This window comes from Vigna angularis, chromosome 11 (genome assembly GCF_016808095.1).
Source record: "Vigna angularis cultivar LongXiaoDou No.4 chromosome 11, ASM1680809v1, whole genome shotgun sequence".
In the NCBI taxonomy this organism is placed as follows: Eukaryota; Viridiplantae; Streptophyta; class Magnoliopsida; order Fabales; family Fabaceae; genus Vigna; species Vigna angularis.
Window position 1 is genome coordinate 12,344,358 of NC_068980.1, and position 15,518 is coordinate 12,359,875.

The 15,518-nt window shown below is 35.5% G+C and overlaps 1 protein-coding gene across 3 annotated transcripts; it reads right to left on the minus strand.

Annotated features, from left to right (window-relative positions):
- Nucleotides 1-10,900: 10,900 nt before the first annotated feature.
- On the minus strand, nucleotides 10,901-14,637 carry LOC108334262 (receptor-like protein kinase THESEUS 1). Of its 3 annotated transcripts, XM_052870323.1 has the most exons (3): nucleotides 14,430-14,637; nucleotides 14,018-14,187; nucleotides 10,901-13,845 (listed from the first exon to the last, which is right to left on the minus strand). In XM_052870323.1, exon 3 carries the CDS (start codon nucleotides 13,734-13,736, stop codon nucleotides 11,205-11,207), a length of 2,532 nt encoding a protein of 843 aa, XP_052726283.1. In that variant the 5' UTR covers nucleotides 13,737-13,845; nucleotides 14,018-14,187; nucleotides 14,430-14,637; the 3' UTR covers nucleotides 10,901-11,204. The 3 variants fall into 3 exon arrangements, with proteins under 3 accessions (XP_052726283.1, XP_017425504.1, XP_052726284.1); XM_017570015.2 differs by having other exon boundaries at nucleotides 14,018-14,637; XM_052870324.1 differs by lacking the exons at nucleotides 14,018-14,187; nucleotides 14,430-14,637 and having other exon boundaries at nucleotides 10,901-13,320; nucleotides 13,439-13,559.
- Between the last annotated feature and the right edge of the window lie 881 nt (nucleotides 14,638-15,518).

Genomic DNA, 15,518 nt, shown 5'->3' on the forward strand with positions numbered 1-15,518 from the left:
GTTATCATTGTGTTACACTTATTGAGTCATGTGTGTGTCTGATATTCTAAGTGCTATAGAGATCATGTTAAAATCTCATACAAGCAGTCCCACTTGACATTCATATAGGTGATTTCATTAAGTGTATGCTGCAAATCATACACCACTATAAGGGATATTAAAATTATTAAAACTTTATTTAAACTAAAATTCTTACACCATATAGAATTTTAATTACAAAGTTTGATACACCAGTGTAGTCGAGGGAAACGACAGCGGTTATTTTTGCTTATAGGTAGCGGTTCCGCAACCGAGACATATACAGACAAGGCAAAAAAAAGTAGGCTTTTTGCCTTGGTTGTAAACCGAGGCAAAAAGGAGTAGGATTTTGCCTCGATTCACAAGTACCCGAGGCAGTACAATTTTTCCTTTATATATTTTTTTTTCAAAGGACTTTTCGCCTCGGTTCCTACTGAAGCGAGACAGTATCTCCCAATACAAATTAAGAACAACTTCTGCTTGTATATCTTCCAACAATCAAGAATTAAGTCAGCTAAATGACTCAAAGCCTAATAACGTTCATGTAATCCAAGAGAAACAAATAACCAAGGTTTTTGCATTCAAGTTTTCTCATAACAATACACAACACACAGAGAAGCTTCATCACACCTTCATCACACAATATACAACATTATCAACAAAAGAGATCTCAAAATCAAAAGAAGTCAAACATAATAGATCACACACACAGAGAAGCATCGAGAAGATCCTAGATGTTTGTCAGGAACTAACATGAAAGCGCGGACGAAGGACTTCCCTTTACCTTCGCCGTAGGCAATGATTCGGAGGTCGTCGGGGACCACTGAAGGTCGTCGATGTGCCCGGAGAGGACTCTGAACTCCTTCTTCAAAACGAAGTCGTTCGCGTGCCTCAGATCCTGACGGTACCAAAGGCCTCGACGGAGGCGACCCACTCGCCGTTGGGGGAGAAACGCGCAACAGTGGCTGGATAGGCATGTTCCCCGTAGACAGAGACGTGAAGGGGATTCTCGAGGCTCACGATGACCACCGATCAGGCGTTGGTGTAGACAATAGAGTTGGACTTGGCTGGAGATCAGAATCCCGCAGTTGCGCTATATCGTGGGCATGCACGCGTACGTCTCCTTCAGCTCGTGGCTCATCTTCACTTCTGAAAGAGATTACTTTATGGCTTCAGTCATAGTGAAAAGCAGAGGACGATGTCGCAACTGACCAAACTCTGTTTCAACTGATGTAATCTAGGGTTCATAGCGGCGCGAGGCTCGTGCATCTGATTCAAGAAGAGTTTGCGATTTTTGGGTTTTGTTGCAGGTACCATTGCGAGGAGACCGCTCAATTTAGGGTTCCATGGCAGTTGGGATTTTCTAATTTCTGGATATGCAGGTGATGAAGACGAATGGAGGCGCGTTCTACTTGCGCCGTTGTGCAGATTTCTCTGATCCAGTTGCGATGTAGATGGAGGTTGCAAGGCTGACGGCGGAGCATCGTGAAGATGGCCACGGAAGATTCTCTGTCACGATGAAGATGGTGAGGGAGCGATTCTGGTGGCGCGTTGATGGAGGATAACAGCGGGGCTAGTGGCTGACGACAAGGTGGCAAGGGTTTCGCCCAGTGGTGGTGAAGGTCGTAGGGGAAGAAGAAGAACAAGGAGGTGCGCTAGCGGAAGAAGAAAAATGTGTAAACTTTTTCTCAAGTTTCACTAATTTGAACCAATGAAAGAGCTACTAATTCGGTTCATCTGCTAACCGATGCCTAAATAGCTAAAAAAAATTCAAATTAACCTATATGCCTCGGTTATAAGGCAAACCAAAAACATAAATGCCCAATGACATTGGTTCGTAAAATAACCGAGGCAGTAGAGTGCATAGACTTTGGTTCCCACTGAACCGAGACGTATAAGTTCGCCTTAATTACAAAATTGCCATCGTGTTTTAATATGCTTCGGTTTTGTGAAAACGAAAGTGTATTAGGCACGTTAAAAGACTGTTTTTTTACTAGTGATAATGTAGTCTTTAACACTTTCACACACATTATACAAATGGAAACAATTTATTAAAATCAATTCAGTGCTATTAGAACTAATTGTTTGCAAGTGGCTTAATTCTCCTTCTCCTTGATGTTTTTAAGATTATATTTTTTCCTGTTTCGGTTGTGAGGTCGAGTCACTTCCAATGCCTACACTACTTTTACTCTTCAACCGTCCGGTCCTCAGCTTGAGTCTTTCTCTTCGATCTACCGCCCGGAAGTATACTTGCCAAAGGTTCTCCGATGCTAAAGTCAGTAAGCTATCCGTTCGGTAGCTCAATGCAATAGTAATAAATGCACAGTAAATGCGATCACCTACCTCTTACCTTTGACTTGTATTTATTGTTTTTGGGCGTGGGCCTGAGATTAGTGAAACCTTAATAACGGCCCAATCTTAGCCCAACACCTCTAATTATTATTTACCTTAATTCTTGTAGTATAACCTACTTTCTGCATATTGCCGGGCGTCCCTAGTTGACCGGTTGGTCCCGCTATATTCGACTCTAACATGACTTCCTTCTTAGGTCGTCCGACTTTGACCAATATGGACGGATTGTATGACCGTCCAGTCTATACAGTACACTTCCCAAGATTTTTGTTAAAGGATCTACTAGATTCCGTTCTGGCTTCATATAATCAATTAAAATAGTTCCACTTTATAACAGGTGTTTCATCAATGTAACTTCTTTAAAGAGAAAATATTACAACCCAGGATATTATAAGTATAAGAAAACAAGGAATAAAAAAAACGAGATGGAGAACTCAAACAATGTTTCTGTAAGAGGCAAAGCTTAAACAAAGTTTCTATGAGAGGGAGAGCTTATACACAATTTATGTGAAAGGGAGAGCTCAAGATGTTGAACTATGACAGAGAGAGCTCATGGTACTACATAGTGCGAGGGAAAACTCAAGATGCATTGTGATTTCGAGAAAGCACTGCACTCTATTTATAGATTTTGGAGAAGATTTTAGACCAGTTATGTAAGCATGAAACGCGGAAGAAATCCCGCATCTTGAGGCTTAATCCAATCGACGAATTTGCGTTACTTGTAGAGCAACTTTCATGGTCAAGCGAGATCTTCCAATGACAAATTGTTGCAGCAATCTCGACCAACCTGAGTTTGACCATACAAGCTCGGTCATAAGAGCTTGGCTAGAGAAGCTCGACCACACAAGCTCGACCATAGGAGCTCGACTATAAGAGCTCGACCAAAGAGCTCGGCCATAGAATCTTGACCACAAGAGCTCGACCACATAAGCTTAACCATAGAAGCTTGGTCACAAGAGCCCGGCCACAAGAGCTCCACCACACAAGCCCAACCATCATAAAAAAGAGGTAACGAGACTTTTACAATATATATAAAACATACGTTTTATAACATATTAATCCTTAAATATAGCTATTATTGTTCAAGAAATACTCATTTCATAAATACTCATATTTACCGTATTCATAAAATCTTCAACTCTCTTACTGATTTCATTTCCAATTAATAGAAACTCTTAAGATTCTAGTAAATGGAGTTTTAACCTTTAAAAAATACACTCTCCAATAATTTTCCACACCACAATCTAATTTTGGCGACAAATTCCATAAGATTTGAAATTGAGATATTCACAAATGATTTTTTTTTTATGTTTGATTTATAATTTGAAACCTCCTCCATGAAGGAAGGTGCTCTCATTTGTAATGAGTTGTATACTAAATTACGCATTATTTGAGATAACATACAATTATAATCTCAAGCTCACCTCCAGACAACAACAATAGTTCCTCAAGTTAGGGCACCCACCTCACATGAACGAAACAGCGAAGGGCACCTCATCTCAGCTCACCTCCTTCACCTCATCTCCTTCGCCTAAGGTCCTTCGAGATCAATGTCTTAGGACAAGCACGTATGTATTTAATTTATTGTAATGAAATGATATTTTCATACCTGTCTTTGGTATAAAATTACCTTTTGCCACGTCAAATAAGTTATTTGCCACATCATTTAATATTTAAGGTCGTTCCTACCAACTTAACGGATATGACTGAATTGATACAAGTTTGAAAACATATGGACTAAATATTTACATTTTTAAACCGAATACTAAACTGAAAATTACCTTCTAAGAGGACGAAACATTTAAATTAATTTTAAAATAAGTAACTCTATATACAATTTTCATTTATAAAAAACATAACATACAATTATAATCCTTTAATTTTTAACTATAAATAAATTTGTCACTTTAATTTTTAATTATCTGTAATTCTGTTGAACTTTTACTTTTTAAAACATCTATCAAACTATATTCGATAACAAAGTCCTTATGTATTTCAACAACGTGTTTTTCCCGGACACGTCACGTCATATTCAAGGTAAACAAAATTTTTAAATAAAAATAGGCAAAATAGTCTGGAACAAATCTTTCCACAAAAAGATAAAAAAAATAATTAGAAATCCACTAAAAAAGATTCTAATGTTGGAAAATGTTAAACATGTATGAAACATTCAAATTAAAGAAATAAAAAAGTATTGGAAAAATCTGTTAGATTAAATTATTTTTAATTAGTCCTTGGACCTATTATTCAAAATATGATATTGGTTTATAGATAATGCATTTGAAAGTTTACACAGGCTGCAACAGCTGGCACTATTTGATAAGGCTTGTATTAATATATAGAAAAAAAAAAAAAAAACTTTCTCTCAAAAGCACCGACTATTTACAGCGGATTTACAACTTTCAATGCATACGTAAGACAGAATACTTCCACACAAAACATTTTCATGCAAATCTCTTTATACTCTTTTTTGTTTTTTCCGAAATTACAGGGTATGTCACAGAGATCTATTTTGGTGTCACTGTTAATGCTTTATATAAAATATTTATCTATTTATCAGTGACAATAATAACAAATAACAAAACGTTACTCTTTCTTTGCTCTAACACGGTTTGATTGGTACGTCTATAGGAAGCTCTTGCAAAATTGGCAAATTTCAATTGTTTTAGAAGGCTCGATTTGCTTAATTTTGCTTTCAGATGAATTAAGCATTTTACCAGAAGACCGTAAACACTCGAAATTGGAAATTAACTAACGAATACTGAATTTCTTTTCGTAAGAAATTATTCTTAGTGTACTCAAAATTTAATGTTGTCCTATAAGTAAACTCAAAACTTCAAACAAGTTTTCTCTTTGGTTCAAAGGAGACAAGATTTTATAGATCTTGGATTTCTTCATGCATCCCATAACTTTCTTTCGGTATCCCATAACCTTTTTTTTTTTACCATTTTATCTTTTTTGGATTGTAGAATGTGCATTCCAAGTTCTACAATCTAAAATTATATTTTTCTCAAAAAATTCGCATTCGGAGCCAAAAGTTATTTAACGTCTGCATACAATTCAAAAGTATTTTTTAGTAGAAAAAATGACTTTTGAATTACTGAAAGTCATTTTTAGCTTTTCTACAATCCGAAAATTAAAAAATAACTTTTACATTATACAATAAAAATGTCAAAATGGAAAAAAACATTTATGAAAGTGCGGTGCAGAAAGAAGTTGTCCATGAAGCCCAATTGTGTCTAGACTTATGCCATTAGGGAGCTTGCTCCTTTACCTATCTGTTTTTCTTCCTGTACCCCCAAAAAATATCCCAATTCTCACCCATCAATTAAATTTTATTAAAAATCTTAATTACCTAATCTCCACCATTCTTCCTTTTTCTTCTTACAAGAGCACAACACTGCACCTCCCCACTAACTCCTCACCATTCAAGAAGCTTTCCCTCATCAATCATTCTCTTTAATCAATTTAACTTACATTTTTAATTAAAAAAATATTAAAGGACAAAAAGCTAAAAAGAAGAAAGCCAAAGTCATGTACTTATAAAGTGAGAGATAAATTGTAAAATACTTAATCCGAAGATATTTCTGGATCTGTAAATGACTTGCAAGAACATCTATTTTGAAAGTTTTTTTATGTGATATTTTCAAAATACAGATTTAAAAATACATTTTGAACTCAAAAATATATTTTGTATTACAAAAAAACAAAATTGGAATGAGAGTATAAGAAGTTATTTAAGGATTTAAAAACACATTTTGGAACACATGTTTTGAATTGTTTTATATTTCGGATTGAATATCCCAAATTGTATTTTTTTTATATGGAAATACTTTCTAGAACATTCAATCTAGAATAAAAAAAAATCAAAAATAGGTATTTTGAAATGTATTTTTGGATTCACTGGTAAAAAAATATACTAACATGTTTATTATGCTTTGATTTATGAGAGATTGCAACGTAACATGGTAAAGTGAAAGTTTTGAAATTTTTGCGAAAGAATATATCTCGGTTCAGAAATAATCAAAACAATAGAGTACATATGGCCTCGATTTTCCTACGAACCGTTGTCATAGGGTCTGTGAAACTGACAAACAAAGATTTTTGAACTGACCAAAATCTCTGTCCAGGACTTTTGGCCTCGATTATTTGCATAATTGAGGCCATAGACCCTTTGCACAACCTAACATTCCCCTCTACACACTGACCAAAATCTTTGTGCAAGACTTTTAGCCTCGATTATTAGCAGAATCGAGGCCATAAACCCTTTGCACAACCTGACATTCCCCTCTACATTGTAATGTATCAACTGACAAATTTTTTGAAAATGATCTATTGCCTTAGTTCCTTGTAGATTTGAGGCCATATGGTCTTTCCTCAAAAGGTTGTCAGTTGAAACGTCAAATTTGTAAAGGAATTTTTCAGGGTTTGTTACCTCGGTTCCTCTTCCAATTGAAGCAGTAGAGGACTTTTGACCACGATTTTGCAAACAACCGGGGCCATAGATCCTGCTCTGATCATTTTAAATATTTAAAATATAATACTTTGCAATTTTTTGGCACCAATTCTTTAGGAACCAATGCAATAGGTCTTTTATGCCTCGGTTTGGCGGGGAACCAAGGTAAAAAGGTTGAACAAAATTTCAAAATTATCATTTTAATTTATTTTTGAATTTTTTTCACCCAACTATAGGCAACGATTTTTAGTAGAACCAAGGCCATATCCCTCTTACTGTTTCAGTTTTTCTTAGAATTGAGGCAGTATCATTTGCTAGGTTAAAAAAATAAAATACAGAGGTTGAACCGTTTCTTTCTTCTTCGAAACTATTAATTTCCTTTGCGTTTTCAAAACAGCGCCCGCAATGACCATCGACTATCGTTCTGCATTTCTTTTCTTGTTTAAGATCACCATTCAAATCCGTTTTTGATGCCTCCATTACTGTTGTGAAGGTTCTTCAACCATTTCCACCGTTCAAAATTGTCCCAAACCTCTCATTGAGTTCATTATTTTGGTTTTCCACCATTAAAGGATATTTTTCGTTGCTTTTTTTTTGGCGTTTTGGAGTTTGTTTTGGTTCGTAAAACTAATGTTTTGTTTGTACTTTTGTCCAGGTTTGATTATTGCATAGTTGAATTTTCTATCGTTTCGAACACGAGTTGTCCATTGTTATTGGTCTTTCACGCTCCCAGGTTCTTATTTTGATGTTTAAAGTTTACTTTTTAATAGGAACATATAAGTTTGTACTAGGTTGTAAATTTTTTTATGTTGGATTCGTGATTACTTCAATGCTTAATTATATGATTATATGATTGAATTGAATTAGCCTTAGTTTTCTGTTATATTCAATACAAAAATTATTATTGTATTGAAATTTTGCAGATAATTTTAGAATATTTACGTATGCATCGAAATTGGATTAATTTACCATGCATCAGTGCTGATTACGAGAGAGAGGTAGGGGAATTAATACAATTTGCGCAAGGTAATGAGGGCAGAATTGATGATGAAGTCAAATTTAGGTGTCCCTATGTCAACTGTATGAATGAGAGAAAGTTAAACGTAATCGAAATTAGAGAACATCTTATCTGTAATGGTTTCCTAGGATGTTATACAACATGGATATGACATGACGAAGAAATAAACTTTCCGACTGTCTCCCAAACTGAAAATGTTATTGATTTTACCATGGAATATCGACCACAAAAAGACAAATTAGAGGACATGATCTACAATGTTGGCGCAGAAAATTTTGCCCAAGCGCATGTGTATGAGACGATGTCCATTGATGTGGAGACTCCTTTGTATGTCGGGTCAACTAAGTTCACACAATTGTTAGAAATTTTAAGGCTCGTGAATTTGAAGGCGACCAATAGATGTATTGACAAAAAGTTTCACATAATTGTTGACATGGTTGAATGAAATGCTGCCAGATGGAAATACACTACCCACTTGCAATTATGATGCGAAGAAAATTCTTTGTCCAATGGGTATGGAGTATAAAAGGATTCATGTATGTCCCAATGATTGCATATTATATAGGAAAGAGTTTGAATTTTTGAAAAAGTGTCCAAAATGTGGGTTATCACGATACAAGTAAAAAATAACAGTCTTGTGTGTTTGTTGTGGTTTATCCACCTACGATGATTCATGTTATACGAGGATAATGTACTAGAAAAGTTGAGAAGCAATGAAACTGCCTAATGGTCGGATAGAGTATAGATGATGTATAAGTATATAGTTTTGTATTTTATAGATCTTACCTTGTTCAAAAACTTTATATATCACGAAAGGTGTATTATTGAGATTCATGATGGATTGTAAATACATATTATATGTTTATATGACAATTTATTGCTTGATACCTAATTTGTAATTGTTTTAAGTTCATAGTATAAATTTACTAAATTGGAATTTTACGATGCGTGTGGAAAAATGTATTACAAACACAAGTGTGAATTTGAGTTATGCATTAAATATAAATGAAAAAATCGAATATTATATATGGAAGAAAACTCATAAACTCATTAATTTGAAATTTTGATTTTGAAACGATGTCAATTCTTAATAAGTTTGGTTCATGACTCACTGATGTGAACTAGCCTCTTGTACCTTTCTCTATGGTTTACTTCATGTTTTCAATCATTTGGCAAGAGTTTACAATGTTCAATATTTCAAATATAAGTGAAATGTCTATTCTTTTCTTCCCTTTCCTTTGACCAAGAATAAAATACATATTTTATCTACATGTCATAGTTTTAAGTAATTGATGGAGAGACACACTAACGAATGCTTAGAAACTTTCTTAACACACAAATCCACACTCGTTCTTAGATAAGTCTATATGTTAATCACTAGGTCATGCTTCCCTTGTTTTAAATATATGATGATAAACTAACTACATTTTAAATATATGATCATAAACTAACTACATTTTAAATATATGATGCTTTCCTTATGGTGTCTGTTTTCATATCAACATACGACAGTGAACAAATCAACAACAAACTTTAATCTACTAAATGGAACAAATACATAAAGTGTAGAGGATGAAAGCAAGTGTTTATCAACTTTGACCAAAATATGTTTATATATCTCAATTAAAGAAAAAAAAAAGGAATCTAGGTTACACTTAAGGGTAGTTTGAGATTCAAGTTTGAATCTAATCCTTTCAAACTCTTAAAACTTGTAGAAAGAACTATTCTTACTGATAATTCATTCATACGTTCTGTTAATGCTATCAAAATGGGTTATCCGGCTCAACCTACCACGAGTTGACTATTCAGTGAGTCAACTCAATCTGACTCACTCGTTAATGAGCCAAAAAAATTCAGACCCGACCCGACCCACCACGGATTGGCGGGTTAAATGGGTTGGCTCACTGACTCACTTAATTACAAGTTTTTTTGTTCAATTTAAAACAAAATAGCAGATTTTTTTCTAATTAGAATCTAAACAAAAGTGGAAGGATTTTAAATTAGATTTATGATCAATCAAAAATGAAGTTTCATTCATATAAATATATCACTAAATCTCTTCAACAAAATTTTTAATGACTTCTTAGCGATTTGTTAATGTATAAAAATTGAGTTACTAAGTATAAATTTGTGGATTTTTCATGTTGCCTAATTATTCATACAAAAATAATTTCACGCAAGCCTCTCTTTCAATATTTTATAATATGACTAATCCAACAAAAAATACTTATTAGAAAAATTAGGTGGATGGGTGAGTCAACGGGTTCAACTCGGGTAAGTCGGATTCTTAATGAGTCAGGTTCTTAGTGAATCCGGTTCAAAATTGACCCTATTTCAAATTTTCTTTCAATCCAGCCCACTTGAACCTAAAATAGGACGAATTCCAACCCATTTTAAAAACACTAGTTTCTGCCTACTATAAAAAAAAACTTGCATACTGCATACTATAAAAAACTTGTATACTGCATACTATCAAAAAACTTGCATACTGGGATATTCAGCTTTTGAATTTAACTTGAATCTTTTGTTCTCACTTAATTCCTTTTAAATTTTATGAATGATCTGTAACATTCTGGGTTAATTTTAAGCATTAAATAATGAAGTTCTGTTACCATCTATTTGTCCTTATAAATTCTTTTTATTGCCAACCTGATATATGAACTATTACCATTTATGTTAATAAATCAGAAAAGACTATACATAAATGACTTGGCCAATCTCTTATTTAATACTCCACATTTTTTATAGTGCACATGAATATGTTTTGGACAATACTACTTTTCAGTGACCTTCATTTTTACCTCGTCATGTGTTCTTATACCAATTTTACTTCTACACTTATATTTGTCATATTATCTTATACTTAGTATTTAATACCATTAATATTAATGTGTGTACTATTCATAATAACAAATCGTTGTTGTCCCTGGATCTTTATGCTTGAATCCCCACTTCCTCGGTGCAGATGACACTAGTATCAAAATTTTACCATTATTCTCCTAGATTGACTGCACACTCAAGAGCCATATATGAAGAGAAAGTTACAGAAAGTAAACTTATCAAAGCACTTTACCATTTGTATAGTTTATTCACTTTCTAAAGAACTTGTTATTGTGACATGTAAGAACTTATTGATACAAAGTACAACAGAGTATTACAGATATCTTTCGTACAATTCTAACCAGCTAATTGGCACCAATCAGCACCACCCAAATATCACATTGTAACTTGCTTTTGGAGAAAAAAAAAAGACAGAGTAAAGAATTACAAAAACATAAACGAAATGGAAAGTAACATTGATTCACAAAGCAGGACTTGTTAGTTAGTCCAAGGCCAGAATCAAGGAGACATCAGAAGAACTCATCTTCCGCGAGGATTTACCAATTGTGAGAACACTGCACTTGTGGCAGCATCTTCTGCATCATCATCTGTGAAAGAGTTTCCCCCATCAATCATATTAACACTGTTGTCAAAAGGCTCAAGACGAGTCAACTGAATTCCAGTGATGTGGTTTGTGCTGTTATCTTCAGGCTCCATGAGTGCTGATGAGGTCTCTTGAAGCTGCAAAGCATATTCAAGATTCCACAAAACATCACCCATAGAAGGCCTATCCACTCCATACTCGGCCAAGCACTTCTCAGCTGTTTCCCCAAACTTCTTCAGAGAAGCAGGATTTACTTTCCCCACTAGATTCTGATCCATGATCTGCTCAAGCATTCCTTTCTTCTGCCATGTCATTGCCCACTCAGCTATGTTAACCTGTTCCCTAGGAAGGACAGGGTTCAAGGCTGGTCTTGTGCACAACACTTCCATCAAAACTACTCCAAATGAATACACATCTGATTTCTCTGTAAGCTGTTGCCTTCTGAAGTATTCAGGATCAAGATAACCGAAACTACCTTTGACAGCAGTGCTCACATGAGTCTGATCAAGAGCAGGACCAGTTTTGGAGAGGCCAAAGTCAGCAACCTTGGCAACAAAGTTATCATCTAAGAGGATGTTAGTTGTCTTTACATCGCGGTGAATTATGCTTAGAGATGCTCCCGTGTGGAGATAATGAAGACCTCTTGCTGCTCCAATGCAAATTTCGAGCCGTTGCTTCCATGACAGTGGTGGTAGGTCTGTTCCATATAAATGACTCCTGAGAGGTCCATTCGCCATGTATTCATATACAAGAACCATTTCAGATCTCTCATCACAATAGCCAATGAGGGACACAAGGTGGCGATGGCGAAGCTTGGATAACATCTCAATTTCTGTTCTGAATTCGGCAAGACCTTGTTCCGATCTGGGGTTCCCCCTTTTAACAGCGACACTGGTCCCATCTTCAAGTGTTCCTTTATAAACCCTTCCAAAGCCACCGACACCAAGAAGCAGCTTCTCATCAAACTTGTTGGTTGCATCGAGGATCTCTTGAACAGTGAAGATCCGTCCGAGATTTGACGAAGCTAAAGAAATGCAGCTTGCAGTTGCACTCTTCTGAGATGTTGTTGACATTTTTGTCATGGTCTGAGAGTTTCCATACAAGGGTAAAGGCAACCAAGAATGACCTTGTTCAGTAGACTTTGATTTGTATCTCACCATGCAGCAGTAACACAAACCAAGCAAAGCTATGGCAGCCACAACTCCAATAGAAGAACCTACTATTATCCCCGTCTTGCTTTTACTTGATGATGAACTGGGAAGGAGACTCTCAACTGAAGAAAGTCCATCCAAGCTCTTGAATGAATTACTGATCTTTATAACCTCCAATCCATTCATAGTGGCATTTGTGATATCTGCCATTGTATCAGGACCAACACTCACTGTCAAAATGTTGGAGTCTGCTGAGGCATTGGAAACAAAGTCCTTATAGTAAGGCACAGACAAATCATTAGTTATGGATGAGAGGTCAAGGCTTCCAAGAGCTATGTCAGTATTGATGAACAAATTGAATACTAGAGTGTTGAGAGACTTGCTAAAAATATCACAAAAGTGCACCCGAATGAAATAGGAGAAGTTTGGATCCACAGTAAAGACCCAAGTGATGTTGAAATTTGAATTGGCCACATTTGCATCCCCCATTGCTTCAGAAGTGGCATAGATCCAATTGGGTGCTGTCTCAGGTGTAACACCCGGATGATACTTAATGCTGGAAGGGTTAACAGACACATTAGTGACTGAACTATTCACATGGAGGTATTTCTGATCATTCTCCCAAGTCCTTCCCAGGGTGTCATTCTGGGGAGTGAGCAAGGGACCTCCCACGTTTAAGCGATAAACAGTCTCAAAAGCAAGTTCAGAAAGGCCATTGAATGGTGCGGTTGGGTTAAGGGCCAATGCCTGATCAACAAACAAGTCATTTGGCATTGAAACAACTTCAATTGCATTGACGAAAGCTACTGCCGAACCATTTGAAGGAATGAAGGTGACAGTTAAGGTATCAGAGGTAACATTGATGGCATACTCCCTAAACATATATGAACCATTGTAGTTCCTAAAGGAGAAGTTGCACAAGAGGACAAAATCATCAGTGACCACTGTTATAACAGCTTCAGTCAAATTATGGGCTGAGTTGGTAAGAGGGGAAAAATATAGCCTCAGCCAGTGCCTACCTTCATCAACCTTAAACCTATAAGACGCTTTCTCAGTGAAAATCCTAGCTGATTGATATATTGGGAAAGGGACGCTAGAATTTGAACTAGCAACAACAGAATTCGAGGTTTTCAACTCCGGTGAAGAATGCTGTGAATCAGGGACGAAGGTGCGATCTTGGAAAGTGATACTTTGGGAGGAACCACAAGTAATTAGATAATTATTACTAGGAGTGAATGTAGCAGACGAACCATTCACCAAAAACAAATAAACAACAAAAACAAAGGAAACCCACTTTACAAGTTTCATCATCACCATTGTAGTTCCCCAAGAATGCACCAATCCATAAAACAATTGTAAGCAATACCCTTTAAACAACCTTTAAGCCTTTTTAACCTTAGCTTTATCCCCCGAGCCACAGAAAAACCTGCAACAACCTCGGATCTATCAAACTCAGAAGACAGAACCGGACATTTCCGTTACAAGCAACAGACAAAATACCATGATTGTAATTGCAACATCACAATTGATGAGACATGAATCAACACAAGACAAACTTAGAATAAGGGTCTTAACAGGAAGCTATGCTGTGTACTTACCCTTTAAGCCGTGAATAAACTTGCTTCTGCCAAAGTGATTAACTTGGCTCAGAGTCTGAAACAAAATGCGACCCAATTAAGATTACGTGAACCCCATCACCGAAATCCCATCAAGTTTAGCTTTTTAGTGTGGCCGCATTGCAAACACCTTTTCCAGGCTGTTGATTAGGCTGTCAATTACAGTGGGAAAAAGTGGACCCCAGAAAGAGAAAATAAGAATAAAAATCAAAAAGTGCTATCAAAGCTTCAAACTTGCAGGTTGAAACTCCCGTACAACCAGCTGTTACTCGAAGATTCTGTGGTGTGGTGTAGTTTTCAAAACTCAGAATCTTCGTAACCAAAGTAACAAAATGAAGAAAATAAACAAATAAATAAATAAACAACGGAAGGAAGTTTAGGAATTGAGGCTTACAACTACTAAAAAGGTTCTATAGTATACAATATGATATGAATCAAATGACAATATATTAATAATTGTGATTTGAAGTCTAAAGGAAGAAGAAAAACAAAAGAACATGGCTTGGAAGAAGATGGTTGTTGCGCTGGGTTCAACGATAAGTGGGACCCACTTTAACGCGGCTTCAAGATAGAGAAGGGTCGGAGGTTGATAAAACAACATATCAGAAACTCTTAACACAGTTAACTTAGCTTTCTACCATGGCTAAAAGGTTTCTCTGGAGTAAATTATTATTCTACAATTTTTGTTTTTCACTATGCATTTCTTCTTATTTATTTTAATTTTAAAAATAAGAACATCTGTGTCAAAAAAGCTTTCTTGTTCTTTTGGATATGTTTGTCTCATTCACTATCTCACAGCAATGTCAACAAACCTTTAAATTATGCAGTTACATCCCTCGGTGTAAGATTGTTGCACAGGTTTAATTTATGTTTAATTATTTAGGGATTATTTAGTTTGAATTTGATTTTTATATACTGTTCATGTGAAGATTTTTATATTGTTAATTGATTACAATATATTTAAAGTAATTATAGAAATTAACTACTGTAATGTAATATATGAAGTATACCGAAATTGATTATCATTATATAGGTACTAATAGGTCATATTGTTTTACAAATATATGGCATTAATGATTAATTATTGTGTTTTTGATTAGCTAAAATATATTGCACTAGGTTAATCAATGGACGTGGCTATCACAAACCTTATAAGTAGATAACTGATAAGTATCCAGGTAGAATCATCTTTTACTATCCCAATAAAATATAGACCTCAAACATAACTGACGACCGACCCCTGGACCAATTCAACCGAAACATTTTGGCGTTTAATGTGGGGCCGAGCGGCATCCCCATGAAGCCATGTAGAACCAGACGCGCGCTCGGTCTCGACATCGCTACTTCGGATCGACACCAGGTTTTGCAATATAATTCCTAAAGGCATGTCTTTTGTTTTAACAACTTTCAGGAACGTTCAGTCCTACATCCAAAGGTTCTAGTTTTCATTATAATTTACAAATTATAATATAGTTGTTTAACT

Coding starts and splice junctions, on each gene's coding strand:
- LOC108334262 (XM_052870323.1), bottom strand. CDS start 13,736: ATGGTGATGATGAAACTTGTAAAGTGGGTTTCCTTTGTTTTTGTTGTT.